Source organism: Sprattus sprattus, assembly GCF_963457725.1.
Source record: "Sprattus sprattus genome assembly, chromosome: 11".
In the NCBI taxonomy this organism is placed as follows: domain Eukaryota; kingdom Metazoa; phylum Chordata; class Actinopteri; order Clupeiformes; family Clupeidae; genus Sprattus; species Sprattus sprattus.
In genome coordinates, this window is record NC_137909.1 from 30,075,864 (window position 1) to 30,097,652 (window position 21,789).

General features: G+C 43.5%; 1 protein-coding gene across 1 annotated transcript; it reads right to left on the minus strand.

Moving 5' to 3' along the window:
• Positions 1-774: 774 nt before the first annotated feature.
• On the minus strand, positions 775-10,925 carry LOC308372444 (protein NLRC3-like; the record flags this gene model as incomplete). Its single annotated transcript, XM_080847598.1, has 5 exons — positions 775-942; positions 2,061-2,165; positions 3,286-3,435; positions 8,208-8,265; positions 9,145-10,925. The coding sequence occupies 5 exons, from the start codon at positions 10,923-10,925 to the stop codon at positions 775-777; spliced, it is 2,262 nt and encodes a 753-aa protein (XP_080703724.1).
• Positions 10,926-21,789: the final 10,864 nt, after the last annotated feature.

Genomic DNA, 21,789 nt, shown 5'->3' on the forward strand with positions numbered 1-21,789 from the left:
CCTTTATACCTGGTGTTGGCCACTGGCAACCTAGATTGCCCAGGTGAGAAAAAGGGCGTGACAAAACAGGGCATCACATTGAAATAATATAATTCACCACCAGGGTGGGCCAAACTGGCTGGGGTAAATAACTAATCAAAGACAGGTTCGTAACACACACAAAAACACTCAGGGATACAAACACACAGGGACACAAAAACACAAACATGCACTCTGGGATACAAAACAAAACACAGATATACACAGACACACACACACACACACACACACATAGGAACACCAAAACACACACACTCAGGGATACAAACACACATACCCAGGGGAACAAACTCACACACACACACACACACTCAGGGATACAAACACACATACCCAGGGGAACAAACTCACAGGGACAGCAAAACAAACACACTCAGGGATACAAACACACATACCCAAGGGAAAAAACTCTCACACACACACACACACACACACACACACACAAACTGACACATACACACAATCATGGACACACACACACACTCAGACACACACACACACATTGGGACACTGACACACACGCACCCACACGCACTCAGGGATACACACACACACAGAGATACATATATGCAGCCTAGGTGCTCCTGAAGTTCTGTCTCATAAAACCACAAAAGGAAAAAACACCAACATACCATTAATTAATTAACACATTAATTGGGTAATTAATTAATTAAACTAAAATACCTTTATACTATTAGTATTTCACCTACCCACACAAATAACATGAAATTATGCTTACTTTAGTTCCTCCAGTTTGCAGTTTTGATGAGAAAGAGCAGAACATAGAAGTTTCACTCCTGAGTCTCCCAGCAGCTCATTGTGACTCAGGATCAGCTGTGTGAGACTTGAGGAATGTGAGGTCAGGGCAGATGCCAGATAGGAACAGCTCTTCTCTGACAGGTTACACCACTCTAGCCTGGGAGAAACATCATGATACATCTGAATATTAATCATCAATCCCTTATCCCCCCCCACACACTCAGGGATACAAACACACACAGAGACACAAACACTCAGGGATACATAGACACACACACAGGGACACAAACACACACAAACAAAGACACAAAAACACAAACATGCACTCTGAGATACACACGCACGCACAGGCGCACGTGCACACGCACATGCACATGCACACGCACACGCACACGCACAAACACAGGGACACAGGGACACCAAAACAAACACACTCAGGGATACAAACACACACACATCAACACACACACACACTCAGGGATACAAAGCCAAACACACACTGACACATACACACAATCATGGATACACGTACACACACACACACACGCATAGGGACACCGACACACACACGCACACGCACTCAGTGATTCACACACACACGCAGAGAGATACGTATATGCAGCCTAGGTGCTCCTGAAGCTCTCTCTCAAATAACCACAAAAGGAAAAAACGCCAACATACAATTAATGAATGAATGAATGAATTAAACAAACAAAAAACTTTATACTATTAGTATTTCACCTACCCACACATATTACATGAAGCTATGCTTACTGTAGTTTATCCAGTTTGCAGTTTTGATGAGAAAGAGCAGAACATAGAAGTTTCACTCCTGAGTCTCCTAGCTGGTAAATGTTACCCAGGTTCAGCTGTGTGAGACTTGAGGAGTGTGAGGTCAGGGCAGAGGCCAGATAGGAACAGCTCTTCTCTGTCAGGTCACAGTAACCCAGCCTGGGAGAAACATCATGATACATCTGAATATTAATCATCAATCCTCTATCCCCCCCACACACACTCAGGGATACAAACACACACAGAGACACAAACACTCAGGGATACACAGACACACATACAGACTGATAAAAACACCAACATACAATTAATTAATTAACACATTAATGAAGTAATTAATAATTAAATAAAAACAAAAACTTTATACTATTAGTATTTCACCTACCCACACATATAACATGAAACTATGCTTACTGTAGTTCCTCCAGTTTGCAGTTTTGATGAGAAAGAGCAGAACATAGAAGTTTCACTCCTGAGTCTCCTAGCAGCTCATTGCCCCACAGGTGCAGCTGTGTGAGACTTGAGGAGTGTGAGGTCAATGCAGAGGCCAGAAAGGAACAGCTCTTCTCTGTCAGGTTACAGTCATTCAGCCTGGGAGAAACATCATGATACATCTGAATATTAATCATCAATCCCCCGACCCACACACACACACACACACGCACACGCACACACACACGCACACGCACACGCACACGCACACGCACACGCACACGCACACGCACACACACGCACCCGCACACACAGCCTAGGTGCTCCTGAAGCTCTGTCTCATATAATCACCAAAGGAAAACACCAACATACATACAGTTAATTAAACAAAAAATACCTTCATAATGTAAGTATTTAATATCCCCCCCCCCCACACACACACACACACACACAATATCACACATATACAAACACTCACACACATATACGAACACACACCCACACTAACACACATACACTTGCACACATAAAAACACACACACACAATGTCACATCAGGACAGACGCCAGATAGGAAAGCACTGGCCTAACAGGTATGCGGATGCTGAAGACTCTAAAGATTACATTACAGATTTACGCAGGAACATCTGCTGTCTCACCTGCATGACCTCCGAAGTAGAGACTAGGGTGTAGGGACTGATGGCACTATTCACATATGGACTTTTCACACACACACACACACACACACACACACACAGAGACTGTTCACACACACACACACGCACACGCACACGCACACGCACACGCACACAAACACACACATACACACACACACACACACACACAGACTGTTCACACACACGCACACGCACACGCACACGCACACGCACACACACACACACACACACACACACACACACACACACACTCAGGGATACTATTAGTATATCACCTACCCACACATATTACATGAAATTATGCTTACTGTAGTTCCTCCAGTTTGCAGTTGTGATGAGAAAGAGCAGAACATAGAAGTTCCACTCCTGAGTCTCCTAGCAGCTTATTGCCCCCCAGGTTCAGCTGTGTGAGACTTGAGGAGTGTGAGGTCAGGGCAGGAGCCAGATAGGAACAGCTCTTCTCTGTCAGGTTACAGTCACCCAGCCTGGGAGAAACACCATGATACATCTGAATATTAATCATCAATCCTCTATCCCCCCCACACACACACTCAGGGATACACACACACACAGGGACACAAACACACACAGAGTCGTGAGTCTCCTAGCAGCTTATTGCCCCCCAGGTTCAGCTGTGTGAGACTTGAGGAGTGTGAGGTCAGGGCAGAGGCCAGATAGGAACAGCTCTTCTCTGTAAGGTTACAGTTATACAGCCCGGGAGAAACATAATGAGTCATCTGAATATTAATCATCAATCCTTTATACCCCCACACACATTCAGGAAAACAAACACACACACACTGTTAAAGGTAGACGTGGTTGAGAGGTCGAGCAGGATGGAAAAGACTCTCAGGAGGCTTTGCGGTGAAAGTTGGGAGTTTTTATTTGTCCCAAATTAAGGCTGTGAAGGCAAAAATATGAATCAGAATAGTAATAAACAAACAAACAAACAAAATAAGAATAAAGAAAATACTTTGCAAAATAGAAAATAAAATGGACTTAATAGTCACAAAACAATGAAGCAAATATGCTAGCAACTTACTATGGATTTTGAACAAGTTGGCTGTTCACCAACAGAACAAGCTTGGACGCATGTCCGTTAATCCTCAGCTCTCCCGATAAACTGAAGAGTGTAGTATAAGTAGGGCCTGCCCGTGCGCCCTCAATTGGTTCATACCATTCACTTTACAAAATACAGGGGTGTCAAGACAGACTAAACACATTTGACTAAAACAGCCACAAAACAATTCCACATAGCTGGAAAAATACATTAATAAATATACAATTTACAATTTACATTTACATTTACATTTAGATTTAGTCATTTAGCAGACCCTTGTACGTCGCTTTGGACAAAAGCGTCTGCTAAATGACTAAATGTAAATGTAAATGTAAATGTACAATAGATCCGCTGCTTGAAGGCATAGCCAACATATAGATTCTCAGCATAAAAATACTTTATACAAAAAGCTGGTTCACTTCCAGTTGTGCAGGAAGTCATTTTCCTTTAAAAAATACCTGGTACGATGGCGGCCATTCATTTCTGAACAAAAAAACACAAGACGCGACACCGACGGTAAGACAAATACAAATGCAATATGAAATTGATGTATGGTTTTAAACTAAATAAACAGAACATTAACGAGACAAGACCTTGTATGTGTGATTATTGTAACTTAAAGTGCATATGACACCTCAATACAAAAAATTGCAAATAAATAAAACAAAGGAGGTATTACACAATCGATATATATATGTTTACTTAAAATATAAATATACTTGTTAAAATTAACATTTGAATTTCGTGCCACTAAACTACCAACTTCCCAAGTGTCTCACTTCCGCCCCGCGTTATAAAGTGGAAATGACGGCAACGTCGGAACTCTTTTGAACTTGGTCACTGTTAACAAGGTCAAAGTCGTCCTTACCATTCGTTGTTTTGCAGTCTCTGCATATCTCTCCGAATTTCGCCTACCGTGTTTCCGTGCGCCCAATCCACATGCACATTGTCAGGGGCGGTGTGGGACACAAAAATCCACCAAGACAATTTTGTCTGCACCGGCCCATCTGGCCCAAGTTACGTTCACTACAAAGGCAGAGCGATACGCAGATGCCATTTCCCATGAGGCTTTGCTTCGACCACTCTATATGATTTTTTTTTACAAAAAAAACAATTTAAATCGCTGGCCAATTTATATACTGTATGTGGTTATATATATTGGTTGGACTACATCTTAATCCAATTGTCGGAGAACATGGCGATTTTCACGGGAGTAATATTTGAATGACATTTATTTTAACTCAATGGGCCGCTCATGAACTTTCCACAGCTGCGTGCAGTCTTCAGGCTGCTTCTCGTGAGCTTATTGGCCTGCCGGGACTACATCTCCCGGCCGTCCCGATGGCCACTCCACCTCTACACATTGTCATCATTTTCAGACCTCTAGATTGAAGTCTTCTCACGCTGTTGTCACATTTCAGGTAAGCCGGCAACTGTTTTACGCTAAGAGTCGCGAAAACAACACCTTGAAACTCTGTACAAACTTAATTTTTCAATCTTCAGGGTTAAACATGACTTCAAAGTACTATGTTTTATGTATAGTTTTGATACTTATATGCCTTTTACCTTTTATTTAAGGTGTCATACGCACTTTAAGAGAGTATGGCTAAGTATGTATTTGGACTGTAGAGGTGTAATGGTTGCTGGATACGATCGTTAAAGACCCGGTTGTGTATGATGTTAACACGCGTGAATACAGCAACGGGACTAACAGAAATTGGAGGGAGAATGGCTGGGTTAAAACACTTAGAAACTGTAAGTGTATAATGCCATGGACAACGGACATGAAACACACATAGCAAACACCTGCACATGATGAAAGCTCACTGAGGCAGAGTATCGCTGCCGTGACGGTAGTACAGCGCTCCGTCACACACACACACACACACACACACACACACACACACACACACACACACACACACACACACACACACACACACAAACACACACTAAACCTACTCATATTGACACATTATGGACTGTTCACATTCACACACTATAACACACACATAGTACATTATGTGAGGTCAGGGCAGAGGTCAGATAGGAACAGTTCTTCTCTTTCAAGTAATAATTATACACCTGAATATTAATCACTAATCCTCTACTCACACACTGAAACACACACACAGAGGCCAGATAGGAACAGATCTTCTCTGTCAGGGTACATTCATTCAGCCTGGGAGACACAACATGATAACCCTGAACAACAGACGGGTCCAGTGTCCTACAGGGTTCAGGGGTTAGTGGTGGTGTGTTGATGCCCTATAAGGCCACTTAAGGGTGGAGCATAAAAGTGTTCATTAACATTGCTAAAGTGATTAAGCCAGTTTGGATCCAAAAGCACATGCCAGCTATCCCAGCCATCTGGGTACGTTTTACCATTCACACCATAACTTTTTTAAATGTAATATAAAATGTGATATATTTAAAATGTAAATTATAGACAAATATCTTACAGTCTCAAAATAAGCATAAAGTTCAGTTACCCTTAGAAAGCTCCAAACAACTCAGGTGTAATATACTATTTAGTGTTTGACCTTCAATCCATATTAGACTGATGTGAGGTATGAACTGCAGTCAGGAGTGTTTGCGCTACTCTCAGTTTAGGAGAAATGTTCTCTTATCAGGGCAGTTCATTTAGTCCATCTAACTTTTTTTCTCTCTCTCACACACACACACACACACACACACACACACACACACACACACACACACACACACACACAACACACACACACACACACACACACACACACACACACACACACACACACACACACACACACACACACACACACACACACACACGCTCACACACACATAAACACACTGTATGATACCAAGCTGAGTTGTGACCACTGGCACCAGCTTCTCACACACAAACAACAGAGACCTTCAATCCATATTGTACTGTTGGTAGAGACTGATCAGTGGTTTGTTGAGGGATTGTGTGTGAGCAGCCCTCAACCTCGCGTGTGTGCGTATGTGTGCGTCATCAATGTGCGTCTCCACTGGGCTAGAGCAACGCCGGCGTCTGCTTTGTTGACTGCCGCTTCTGTCCCAACGTTCGTGTTTTGTTAGTCGTTTCTAGTGTTTTGTTTTGTTCCCGTGTCTCTGTGTTAGTCATCTGTCTACATATCCGTGTTCCTTCACTTCATCGGCCATTGCTGCATCCGTCTATCACTCTTCCCCTCCCTCACTCCTGGACTACCTACTGCGTTAGCCAGCTAGCTAACAGCTGGATTAACTTCTCAATCTCCGGTCTCACTTCATCACTGGACTCATCTGTTTTCCCGGCTTCGAGTGTGTGGACTGCTTGCTCTGGGCTCGGGTGAGTACGTTTGTGGGGGTTCGTGGTGGTGATTGTGTAAACCCCGGCCGACTGTTGCGTGCTTTAAAAAACTAACAACAACAACACAGCTGTCTGTCTATCTTGCCGGCGTTCCATCTCCTCCTCGGTCTATCACTCCCGCGTCCCCAGGCCACTTCTCCACCAACTTCTCGCCCACTCACCTACACTGCTGCTGACCTTCACCTCCTCAACCATAACCACCGTCTCCCAGCTGCTGCTGCGTCTGCAGCTAGCTCAGCTGGGATTCTTCCCTGGCCCCGCTACATCCACCGGGGCTCTGGTCTCTCCCACAACCAACACTCCAACGATGGCTCACCTATCCCCTCACTCTGGACTAGTCTTCGCCCCCCTGTCACCCCCACCAGCCGCACTGCTAACCTCAGCAACCTCCGCCCCCCCACCCCTGCGCCCCCATCCATCTCCCTTGCACTGCGGAACTGCCGCTCCCTCTCCAACAAATCACCTGTTATATTTGAACTGCTACTCGACAATAACATTGATCTGCTTTTCCTCTGTGAAACATGGCAGCAGCCCCTGGACTTCTACTCATCCACCCTCTCCCCAGTTACGCAGGGGGTCCCCCAGGGCTCAGTCCTCGGCCCCCTCCTCTTCATCTGCTACCTCTTCCCCCTTGGTCACATCCTCCGCCAACTCACCCTGGACTTCCACTGCTACGCCGACGACACCCAGATATACGTCACCACCAAATCCACCCAAAATCCTCCCCTCACCCACATCGAAAACTGCATCTCCACAATAAAAACTTGGCTAACTCACAACTTCCTCAAACTGAACAGTGACAAAACAGAACTCCTCCTCATTGGCACCAAATCCACTCTCAATTAAACTGGTCCCATTTCACTCACCATTGACTCCTCAACCATCACCCCCTCCACCCTGGTACGCAATCTCGGTGTCATCATGGACCCCACTCTCTCCTTCACTCCCCATGTCAGCCACATCGTCAAGACCTCATATTTCCACCTCCGCCGCATCCCCAAAATCAGACACTGCCTCCCCCTCCCCGCTGCTGAATCCCTCATCCATGCCTTCATCTCCTCTCGCCTCGACTACTGCAACTCCCTCCTCACTGGCATCTCCTCCCATTCCCTCCATAGACTCCAAATGGTCTCAAACTCCGCTGCCCGCCTCCTCACCCACACCCGGTCCCGTGAACACATCACTCCCGTTCTCCATTCTCTCCACTGCTCCCCATCAAGCAGCACATCAACTTCAAAATAATCCTCCTCACCTTCAAAGCTCTTCACCACCAAGCCGACCCCTACCTCTCTGACCTCCTCCTCCCCCACTGCCCCTCCCGTTCCTCCTCCACTCTCACCCTGACTACACCAACATCCCGACTACTTTTGGCGACAGAGCATTCTCACGCACAGCACCCCGACTTTGGAATTCCCTCCCCAAATCTGTTTGCCACTCTCCCTCACTCACAACATTCAAATCCTGCCTCAAAACATACCTCTTCACCCAAGCCTATGATCTTCCCTACCCCTAGCCACCTATACCCCACTGTCTACACTTTTACCCCCTGTTACATCTCCATCATCTCTCAATAACTCTGTTTTTTCTGCCTGTGCTGTGTATGCTTGTGCTGTCCCCCCTGTCTGTAAATACCCCTCCCCCTTTTTCTGTAAATGTAAATGCATCCTGCTTGTGCTGTCCCCCCTGTCTGTAATCCCCCCCCCCTTTTTTTGTCATTGTAAATTGCGACTTTGGGTCATTGAAAAGCGCATTACAAATAAAAGTTATTATTATATTTATTATTATTATTATTATTAGGAGTGTTTGCTCTACCTAGAGAGGAGATTTAGTTTGTAGACTTAATTAATTTACCATATAGCCCCCCCACACACACACACATCACACACACATGCACCCACACACACACACACACACACACACACACACACACACACACACACACACACACACACGCACAAACACACACACACACACACACACACACACACACACACACACACACACACACACACACAGTGTTTTACTCACTCCGCTGATGTGGAAGATGTGACCACTGGCAAGAGCATCTTCAGAACTTTATCAGGACTGAGGAGTTCAGTCATCTCTTCCTCTGGTGTCTTTATGTACTTCTGCAGGTCAAACTCATCCAGCTGCTCTTCTGAAATCTTGAACTCAAATCTCTTAGTCTCCCACTCTCCTGGTAAGAGCATGTGTATAGACAGAGTTCCTAATCTTCTGTAAATGTCCTCCACTACAGCATGGTGATTTAGCTCATTCAGACAGTAGAACAGGTTAGGCTTTCTTTCTGATTCATTCTGATCTCTGATCATCTGTTTAACATATTGGACGGTTTGCTCTGAGCTCTTTGATTGGCTTCTTGTCTGTGACAGCAGGTGTCTTAAGAAATTCTGATTGGACTCCAGTGAGAGGCCCAGAAGGAAGCGGAGGAAAAGGTCCAGGTGGCCGTTCTTACTCTGTAAGGCCAGATCCACTGCAGTCTTGTGTAGGTCATGAAGTGTTGCAGCTCCGAACAGAGCAGAGAGCTGAGAGGTTTGCTGTTGGTCAGGCATGTTTCTCTCTCTGTTGCTGAAACACAGGAACACATATAAAGCTGCAAGAAACTCCTGAATGCTCAGATGTATGAAGCTGAACACCTTCCCCTGGTACAGCCCAGACTCCTCTCTGAAGATCTGAGTACACACTCCTGAGTACACTGATGCTTCTGTTACATCGATGCCACACTCTCTCAGGTCTTCCTCATAGAAGATCAGATTGCCCTTCTCTAGCTGATGGAAAGACAGTTTCCCCAGTTTGAAAATCATCTCTTCGTCTCTCTCTTTTCTCACTGTGTACTTTTCATTTCTTATGCTTGTCTGAATGATCAGGAAGTGTGTGTACATTTGAGTCATAGTCCTTGGCATTTCTACTTTCTCTGTTTCTTCTGATGTTCTCTCTACAACAGTGGCTGTAATCCAGGAGAAGACTGGAATGTGACACATGATGTAGAGGCTCCTGGATGACTTCAGGTGAGTGATGGTTCTGCTGGCCAGGTTCTCATCACTGATTCTCTTCCTGAAGTACTCCTCTTTCTGTGCGTCGCTGAATCCCCTTATTTCCGTCACCTGGTCCACACATGGGGGTGGAATCTGATTGGCTGCTGCTGGTCGGGTGGTGATCCAGAGTAGAGCAGAGGGAAGCAGATTCCCCTTGATGAGGTTTGTCAGCAGCATGTCCACTGAGGCTGGCTCTGTCACATCACAACATCTTGGGTTGGAGTTGAAATCGAGAGGAAGTCGACACTCATCCAGACCATCAAAGATAAACATGACTCTGTGTGTTGAACTGGTGAAGATTGCTTGATTTCCTGAGAAAAAGTGCTTAATGAAATCCACCAGACTGAGTTTCTTCTCCTTCATCAGGTTCAGCTCTCGGAAAGGAAGAGGAAATATGAAGTGGACATCCTGATTGGCTTTGCTTTCAGCCCAGTCAAGAATGAACTTCTGCACAGAGACTGTTTTTCCAATGCCAGCCACTCCCTTAGTCAGTACCGTTCTGATGTGTTTGTGTTGTCCAGGTAATGGTTTAAAGATGTCACTGCAGTTGATTGGTGTGTCTAGTGCTGCTTCTCTCCAGGATGCTCTCTCTATCTGTCTGACCTCATGTTCATCATTGACCTCCCCTCCTCCCCCCTCTGTAATGTAGAGCTCTGTGTAGATCTTACTGAGGGGTGTGGGGTTTCCCTGCTTTGTGATTCCCTCAGTCAGACACTGAAACATCGTCTGAAGATGGGATTTGTGGATCTGCAGCATTTCCACATTAACTGAACCATGTTGGTATCTGTGTGTAAAAACAAAAAACAAATATTAAATAGCTTGTTTACTGTTGCTTGTTTACTTAATCATTTTAAATGTAGTGTTTGCACACCTCCATCAGTCAAGCAGGAATGTAGTCTATATAACTGCCACTCTGTCTGAAGAGTTTTCCCCTAATGTAGTCTATATAACTACCACTCTGTCTGAAGAGTTTCCCCCTAAAGTGTTTTTTCTAGCAGGGCAATGCTCCATGCCACACAGCCATGCCAGTAAAGGTGTGGATGGAGTACCACCAGATCAGGACCCTGTCATGGCCAGCCCAATTTCGAGACCTGAATCCCATAAAAAACCTCTGAAATGTGATCAAGAGGAAGATGGATGGTCACAAGCCATGAAAAGAAGCCGAGCTGCTTGAATTCTTGCGCCAGGAGTAGCATAAAGTCACCCAACGGCAATGTGAAAGACTGGTGGAGAGCATGCCAAGACACATGAAAGTTGTGATTTTAAATCAAGGTTATTCCACCAAATATTAATTTCTGAACTCTTCCTAAGTTCAAGCATTAGTATTGTGTAGTTTAAAAATGAATATGAGCTTGTTTTCTTTGCATTATTCGAGATCTGAAGACACTGCATCTTTTTTGCTATTTTGACCAATTGTCATTTTTCTGCAAATAAATGATCCAAATGACAATATTTTTATTTGAAATTTGGTAGAAATGTTGCCAGTAGGTTATAGAATAAAACAAAAATGTACATTTTACTTTAACACATACCAATAAATAGTAAAACCAGAGAAACTGATAATTTTGAAGTGGTCTCTTATTTTTTTCCGCGGCTGTATGTTTGGTCTTGAATTCTGATCATGGTTTCATTCTGAAGTACCTACCATAGCTGTGTAATTAGACTAGTCCCATTTTAACTTCTGCCTCGGTGAATGTTATTTTAGGGGATGGGTCTTCAAATATAAAATCACTAAAGAGTATTCAGGCTCTCTTTCTCTTTCTCTTTCTTCTGCTGCTCTTTCTGCTGCAGTTTATCCTCTACTGTCTTTTAGTGTGGGGATCCTCTTTAGTTACTGTTTGTTATATTTAATAATTTGGAAGACGTAATCATTTTAATTCAATAAGTTGGAAACTTTTTGTCTACCCATAGCATCTTTTTTAAAGTATTGTAAAACTGGTTTGGACAGAATTGTTATACCTATGTCTCACTACTGCATTTTTAAGTGAAGAGGAAAGAACTAAAATGGTTCAACTAGCATGAATGAGGAGTAAAAGAGATGAATTTCAAACACACACACACACACACACACACACACACACACACACACACACACACACAATCTCACTCACACATCCACCCACACGCGTGGACAGACATGTACACACACACTTCGGTTCAAAAGTGCTGTTTTTTTCCAAAAAGGTTAGATTTAATTAATCAGAAATACACTCTATACATTGTTAATGTGGTAAAAATTACTATTCAAGGTGGAAACGTTTAGTTTTTAATGAAATATCTACATAGGTGTATAAAGGCCAATCTCCAGCAACTATCACTCAGTTTTCTAACGGTGCCTTGCGTTTTCTAATAGCCTTAGAAGACTAATGGATGATTAGAAGACTCTTGAAAACCCTTAGAAATTATCTTAGCAAAGCTGAAAACCGTTTTGCTGATGAGAGAAGCTAAAAACTGGCCTTCCTTTGAGCAATTTGATTTTCTGGAGCATCACATGTGTAGGTTCGATCATACTCTTAAAATGGCTTAAAAAAAAGAACTTCCGTGTGAAACTCGCCAGTCTATTCTTGTTCTAAGAGGGGAAGGCTATTCCATGCGAGAAATTGCAAAGAAACTCAAGATTTCTTCCAACGGTGTGTACTACTCCCTTCAGAGAAGAGCACAAACAGGCTCTAACAAGAGTAAATAAAGAAGTGGGAGGCCCCGGTGCACAACTCAGCAAGAGAACAAGTACATTAGAGTCTCTAGTTTGAGAAATAGACGCCTCACAGTTCCTCAACTGGCAGCTTCTTTAAATGGAACCCGCAAAACGCAATTGTCAACATCTACAGTAAAGAGGCGAATCCGGGATGCTGGCCTTCTAGGCAGAGTGGCAAAGAAAAGCCATATCTTAGACTGGCCAGTAAAAAGAAAAGATTGGTATGGGCAAAAGAACACAGGCATTGGACAGAGGAAGATTGGAAAAGAGTGCTATGGCCAGACAAATCGAAGTTTGAGGTGTTTGGATCACACAGAAGAACATTTGTGAGACGCAGAACAGGTGAAAAGATGCTGGAGGAGTGCCTGGCACCATCTGTCAAGCATGGTGGAGGTAATGTAATGGTCTGGGGCTGCTTTGGTGCTGGTAAAGTGGGAGATTTGTACCAAGTAAAGGGGACTTTAAATAAAGAGGGCTTTCACTCCATTTTGCTACGCCATGCCATACCCTGTGGACAGCGCTTGATTGGAGCCAATTTCCTCCTACAACAGGACAATGACCCAAAGCACACCTCCAAATTATGCAAAAACTATTTGGGGAAGAAGCAGGCAGCTGGTTTGCTGACTGTAATGGAGTGGCCAGTGCAGTCACCAGACCTCAACCCTATTGAGCTGCTGTGGGAGCAGCTTGACCGTATGGTACGGAAGAAGTGCCCATCAAGCCATTCCAACTTGTGGGAGGTGCTTCAGGAAGCCTGGGGTGAGATTTCCACAGATTACCTCAACAAATTTACAGCTAGAATGCAAAAGGGCTGCAATGCTGTAACTGCTGCAAAAGGAGCATTCTTTGATGAAAGCAAAGTTTGAAGAACAACATTTTTTTTTTCAAATAAAAATCATTATTTCTAACCTTGTCAATGTCTTGACTATATTTTCTATTCATTTTTCAACTCATTTCATAAATAAAAGTGTAAGTTGTCATGGAAAACACGAAATTGTCTGGCTGTACCCAAACTTTTGAACGGTAGTGTACATCTGTGGTATGTGTAAAACAAAACACAAAAGGTGAAAATGACCCAAATCCCCATTTTGTCTGCAAAACCTTGCTATAACATGTTATGAAATGTCAAAGAATATAACTGATTTTATGGATAATATCTATTCAAATGCTTCCAAAGTGTCACTTTAATTGAAGATCTTTTTTTTAAACTGTATTCATTTATTTATGAAGCCATTTTGATTTGAACATCAAAGTCAGACATGACAGGTCAGCCTCTGGTCTGTCTCATACTGCCACCTTCTGACAATATGGTGGTACAGCAATGATCAATACTACAGTATATTTTGAAAAACCTAGAATATACCTAATATACTGAAATGGTTTTCAAGATTAGTTTGGATTATTTCCCCCTTAGGGGGGCTAAAACTTGTGACAATCTGAAGGCTATCATCCTCATCAATCAATCAAATCAGTGAATGGATATTGTCTGTCTTCTTTAATACCTAGATACTATAAACTAGATATTTAAGAAATATCTAGAACTTCCGATCTCTCAAAAATATCTAGAACAAAAAAACAAGTCAAACATATTTGGTACACTTTTACACTTTAGGTGTACTTCAAATGACTGTATGGATGATTGTATTTCCTGTGGAAAGTCCTCATTACTACTCACATCTGATCAGCAGGAACACCTCCTTCTGCTAAGAGGGGTGGAAGATCCATGGACTGGTCACTCTTCATGGACACACAGCTCGGTACGGGAGAATGTAATCTCTTCTGCAGGATGCGGCTATGTTTCACTGAAACACACACACACAAACACACACACACAAACACACAAAATTGGTTGGGACAGAATTGTCACAGCTATTATTTTACTTCATTAATGTACTTAAGTACATTTTTCCTTGTCTGTACTTTACTTAAGTAAAAATAATAGTGCATACTTTTTACTTTTACTCCATTACATTTTGCAGCTATTATCTATAATTTCACTCTGCTACATTTCCACAATATGTGTCGTTACTCGTTAAATTTTATGAATACCGTTGTGCCTAAATGTTCCCTACAAAAAAATATGGATTGCGTTGCTGTTTTGGAAGTTTAAACCAATCAGGTGGCTCTATCGGCTCCAATGACAGCAGAATGTGCGTTTGGCAGCAGGACTAGATGTAGCCTTGCCTGTTATACCTAAACATGCAACAGACAGCCTGACTAACTGCCTATTCAACATGGATCCAGAGTGAGCCTCAACTGAACCCTGATATGAGCCACCCTTGGCCCTATTTAAAAGTCATGTTTGAGATAAAAGGCCCCAAGAATGACTTGTTGAGGTTTTAATGCGTTTCCTGTCTCCTTCATAAAAAGGAGTTGATAGCCTTCAAAAATTTGCCTTCAAATTTAAAGTAGCATATCGAGGTAAGCAGAGTTCTTGCTATGCTAAGTTAATGTCCCTGACTTTTGAATATTAATCTGGTTACTGACATGTGTCTGTTCTCTCTACTGTCCCACTCTCTCTGTCCCCCTCTACAGTTGATAGAGTGTGTGTGTGTGTGTGTGTGCTCTCTCTGTCCCCCTCTACAGTTGATTGAGTGTGTGCGTGTGTGTGTGTGTTCTCTCTGTCCCCCTCTACAGGTGACCTGGGATCTGATTGGGACGCGGTTGTGGGTTGGACTTTGCCTATAAAAGACGCCCATCTTGCATTCCATCGTCTCTCTGGCTCACTGGCTCTCCCTCTTTCATTCCAGCCACACCCTGTCTCCACTTCCGGTCGGACTCTACGTTGGGCCTGCTGCTCGGCTCTCTGCTAGCGCCCCGCTTTATCTTTGCTTGTTGTCATTGTTTGTTTGGGACGCAAACTACCTGGTTGGGCTAAGTTTAAAGTAGTGCTGTCAAACGATTAAAATATTTAATCGCAATTAATCGCATTTTTGTCATAGCTAACTCAAAATTAATCGTGATTAATCGTAAATGTATTAATCGCAAATTTGTATCTATTCTAAATGTCCCTTCAATCATTTTTTTTAAATGCTCTTATCAACATGGAAAAGGGGATTGGCTTGCTTTATGCAATGTTTTATTTTATTGAAAAACAACATTGCCTAACAGGGCGGTACAAAATAAAATTAAAAAGTGCACATTTCAGATAAACAAGGACTCAGCCTCAGGGCTGGGCAAGTTAACGCGTTATTAACACGTTAATTCATTAATAAATTAACGCAGACAATAAGTTTATCGCGCGTTAACGCAGGGTTTATTATTTATTTTATTATTGTAAAAGTCTGTTGCCTACAGGCTTTTATTTTGTAAGAGTCTGCCGCTGACTGTTGCGCAACCGGAAAGGGAAGAATACACAAATCTGGAGAAGGGTGAGATCACAACGTGCCCTCCCCCCCCCCCCCCCCCCCCCCCCCCCAGTCAGTTGCCAGTTATAAAGGTTAGTAACTGATTACTTGATGATGATGTGTTTCACACTTTACAATAAGGCTCCGTTTTGCCAGTTATAAATGTTGGTAACTGATTACTAGATGGTGATGTGTTTCACACTTTACAATAAGGCTCCGTTTTGCCAGTTATAAAGGTAAGTAACTGATTTAGAAAGGGTGATTCCAGGGCCCAGTCAAAGAGTCTCCCCCTTGAAAGAGGATTATTTCCATAATCAAAGGTGTTTAGACAGGATTATCATACTGATCTGACCTGGGGCTATAAAATGCTGGGGTTTGCCATGGACGGTCTCTTCTCTTAACTGTTTTGCTTTTGCTTTGCTACTCCGCTCAGTGTGTGGTTGCTCCGGTGGGGAAAACCTGGGTAGAGCTTTTCTGACTACCTAAACTCCATGCCAGCTGCTCCCTCCGTCCACACACACACACACACCCAGGACCAAGTGCTCGCACAAACACACACAGTAAAGCTGATTCTTACAAACGCACACCTACACACACACATGACCAAAAGCTCACCCTCTCACACTCACACACACACACACAAAGAAACACACGTCTGTTTTCTACTTTGTTTAGTTTGTTTGCAGCCTTGTTACCAACTATACAAAAATGGTGCTGCACAGCATTTGCTTTGAAATGTGCATGTATGAAGGACAAATATAGATAGATAGTTGTTTCGAAGACATTATCCCACTACTGCTATTGTATTTAAGTCATGGGCTATTAATGCAGCTATAACAAGCTCTTGACAAACGCTGAATTTGCCACACTCAAAAGTGGCATCTACAGTACTGTGATGGGCCAGCCAACAGATCCGCCCCCCTACTGACCACACTGGACGCTCATCGGCCCCTGGTAATTTGAGTAGGAGACCCCTGACACAGACAGTGCTGCACTCTGACACGTACCGCAGGAATACCCTACTATGGGAACCTCAGGCCCATGGGCTGTGAGTACTTGTTAGAGCTCGTTATGGGCTGTCAATACCGGCTAATAGCAGCTTTATCCGTGAGTGCAATGTATTCAAAGGCCATTTTTCTCTCATTGAAATGCAACACACACTCATCACACATCCAGTCACAGCGATTTAGGGATCGCTTGAAAGGTCTTGAGGTTTAATCACGTTCTGTTTGCCACTCTACTGATGGAAACATGAATGATCCTTTCCTCACATGACTTGAGTTTGATCTCTGAGTTCACCCAGCAGCACAATGCCTCAACACCAAGATCACTTCCCCATCATTCCATCCTCTCCACGGCAACGTTGGAATTAACAATCCAAACACAGAGAAAAACAAACAAACAAACAAACGAATAGACGGACAGACAAACACATAAACAAACTGGGGCCCAGAAGGAGAGTCTCATCTTACCTGCGTCTCGACCCGAGGTCTCACTCTGAAGGAACTGTGGTCTCTGTGTCTCGACCCGAGGTCTCACTCTGACTGAACTGTGGTCTCTGGGTCTCGACCCGGCGTCTCACTCTAACGTCTCACTCTGGTCTCTGTGGAGCGGATCAAAGAGCAGTGGGGAGGAGGTGCGGGGGAGGGGGGGGGGCCTTATCTCCAGCACTCCCTACCTGAGAAGCACTGGCATCAGCGGTATTATAAGCACAGATAGGCGGGTAAGCACGCACTCACACACACACACGGGACCAAGTGCTCGCCCTCTCACACACACACACACACACACACACACACACACACACAAACGTCCCACAGAATTGCATGTGCATATACTGAAATCCAAGCTGAATTCAGAGTACATTCAAGTGACACAGTCACAGCACAAACACGTAAAGGCACAGAATGCTTTGACATAGGAGAAGTGTGTGTGTGTGTGTGTGTGTGTGTGTGTGTGCGATACTCTGTGGACGACTCTGCACCCTCCTTGCGTTCTCTCTCTGTTTATGAACTTTATTGGCACCAATACAAACTAGGTATTACTTTACAGATCGGTAGATAGTGGGTACTATCACTGTAATAGGTGGATTGCGTTGTCATGGTAACAACTCATAACAACCCTCAAGTTATTTCATAGTTTTAAAGTTGTTTCTCAACGATAATCCAATTATTCTGCAGCATTGATCTCATCACATGTACGGCCACTTACAGCTTGACATGTGCCACATACTGTAACCATCACAGGTATGGATAGAGCTGAACCCTAAAGCGCGACAACAAGAAAGTCAGAGTGTAGAGAAAGGTCAGTTTATTCGTCTTTTCAGGCAGGGTCAAAGCCAGGAGATCAGTCAAACATGGAAACAGGGTCAACTTTGTTGGGTTCCGTTGCATTGCGTTTTATGCGTTGCTTGAGGCAAGAGTTGATAAATGTTCAACTTTTCGAGAGGAATGGGTCAGCCAATCAAATTAACTGACAGCACAGGCGCTAGCCAAACAGATTGTGTTTAAGAGCGGGAAGGTCAAAAAAAAAGATAGCTGACCAAACTCTGTAAATGGTCATATTTGTACCTAAAAGTTGTTTTGACTTTTTTTTGCTTAGATTTTTTAAAAGTTACAGAAAAATAGATACTGTACAATGTACAATTTGTGTCTGAACCACCTATCTAATGTTAGCATGCTACTACTCACAAAGGTAAACAGCTTGCTAGTGGCGTGATTGGTTTGTTGACCTGTCAATCTCACTATAACGTCTCTGTTATCAACACAACCCTATACGCCAGACTCCTCCTCCGCCATCCGTTGGATCAACGCATTCCAACGCACACGTGTGAGTCCAGTGTCATCATGCAAAACAGGGTAACAAAACGCAGGAGAGCAAAACACAAGCCAATCTGGTAGGGAACAGGTGAGAGTGGACAGGCATAAAAACTGAGGGACTAATGTGGAGATGCAGGTGCAGGTGAAGCTGGACTAATGTGGAGATGGAGCTGCAGGTGAAGAGATGGGTGGGGAATACCAGGTGAGAGGGATGAGTTGATTGGATGAGTGAGGCGTGTGGGAGTGGCAGGATCTACAATGACAGGAGAGATAGTGATAGACATGAGAGCACACACCCAACACACACACACACTCGCACACACACTCGCACACACACACACACACACACACACACACACACACACCAGCACACACACACACACACCAGCACACACACATACACACCAGCACACACACACACACATGAACACACTTACACACATGCATGTTGTTTGACAGATTGACATCATACAAGATACATATGATGGAAGATCTAAATATTGTTTAAAAAAGGGATAACCTCTGAGGGTGTGTATTCACGTGTGTATGTTTGGTGTGTGTCTGTCTTCTTCTCCTCCCTCCCTCCTCTCCCCTCCTGATTTTAATGTGTGTGTGTGTGTGTGTGTGTATATGTCTGTAGGTGATCCCCCTCCTTTCCTCCTACTCTCTCCCCTCCTGATTTTAACCTGTGTGTGTGTGTGTGTGTGTGTGTGTGTGTGTGTGTGTGTGTGTTGGTGGTCCCCCTCCTCTCCTCCTCCTCTCTCTGCCTCCCCTCCTTTGATTGTACAGATTGGGGGGTTTTCAGGACTGCTGCCAAAAGTCTGGATGAGGGGCATGCAACTCTCCACAGCTGCCCACTTTTTGTAACATATTCTGTACATTTTATTTATATAGTTTATGTTTCGTTCCTCCTATTGTTTGTAAAAGTACTTCATTTGTTTATTGTATTATATCTTCCAACTTAATGCACTTAAGGTTAGCTTATGCTGATACCAGCACACAAAATATCAGTTGGCACTTTCAAAGCAAATCTAGCATTAAATAAACAAAGAAGGCCAGCAAATGTGTTTTAGATTATTGTTCACAAACTGATGTACCAACAGTGCATCCAGAGGCATGAAATCTAACAGATGAGTAACAATATCAATAAACAGAAGAACATCAACTAATACACTTCCTGATTTAATGGTGTTGATGACATAATTGATAAACAAAGACTCTTAAAGAGACAGTGTACATTAACTACACACTGACAGCACACAGGTTGACATATATTCATACAATCTCAATAATAGTCTACATCTCCACATGGCTACAGACTGTATATCACAAAACAAAAACAAATCCCAGGTAGCCTCTTTATACAACAACAAGATATGGATAATCCTATAGTTCCCCCCCTATCCCCCCCCCCAGTCCATACTGTATCTCCACGTGTGTACAGGATTGAGAGAGACTGGTCCTGCTCTGTCTGCTGAGTCCATGCTGCATGCTGTCAATCATCTCTGGCTGATCAGGACCGCCTCCACTCTCAATTTTATGTTCATGTTCTTCCCCAGACATTATGCAGAAGAGATGCTGATGTGTGTTTGCTGGATCCCACCCTGTCTTCATGAGCTACTGGACCAACGACCACATCTAGTCCTATGGGCCTTTCCATCTGCAGGATAAAGGAGAGACAATAGTCAATCAGTGTCCATGACGACGGTCTCCAAGTGACCCAGACTGTGTGAGAGACAGAGGGCTAATGTATTCTGACATCAGTAACAGCAGCCATGAGAAACACATTCAAACATTAGACACACTGCAGCAGAAACAGTAAGGGTGGACCTAAAAAGTCCAAAACCGCTGGTCCAATCAGAAGAAGAGAGTGGAGTCTGGCTCGACCAATAGAGATGGCTGCACATTCCCTTCATGGTGTTTGTAACCCTTTCCACAGTTAAACCTTACTGTTAAACAGTCCCTTACTGGGCTTGAACCTGTGACCTTGGGCATGGAAGCCTGAGACACACTATGAAGCCTGAGACACACTATGATAGTATATAGTATTATGACTCTTACTGGAGATACTGTCATGTGAGTTAATGACTGGAGTCATTTCAGAAACATAAAATGGACAGACAAACAGACAGAATGAAAAAAAAAGAAAGAAATATTGAGGAAAAAAAGACATGAAAAGAAAAAGAGGTGGGAGAAAGGAATGACAGTGACAGAGAGAGATGTGGGCCAAAGGTCAAGGTCAAAGGTCAAAAGCAAACAAACATGATGAGTAAAGGATGACAAATAACCAAAGGATGAGATGAGATGTAAGACAGCCCTAAGCTATTAGGTGTAAGACAGAAAAAGAAAGGGGGAAGAAAGAGGGAGAGTGAAGGATGAAAGACGGATGAGCAAAATCAGAGGACCAAAGAAGAAACAGACAGAAGAGAGAGAATCTGGAGAACAGGAAATAAAAGTCAGACATCCATGTTGGGTCTTATGTTATAAAGGCCTGAGTGAGATGGTTAGATATTTACTCACATTAGTTTCTTTAGTTTATAGTGGGGGTCCTTCACTAGAGCAGAGAGCTGCTCAACATCTGATGCACTAATGTTATTACGATGCAGTTCCAACTGTGTGAGACTTGAGGAGTGTGAGGTCAGGGCAGAGGCCAGATAGGAACAGCTCTTCTCTGTCAGGTTACATTCACTCAGCCTGGGAGAAACATCATGATACATCTGAATATTAATCATCAATCCTCTATCCCCCCACACACTCAG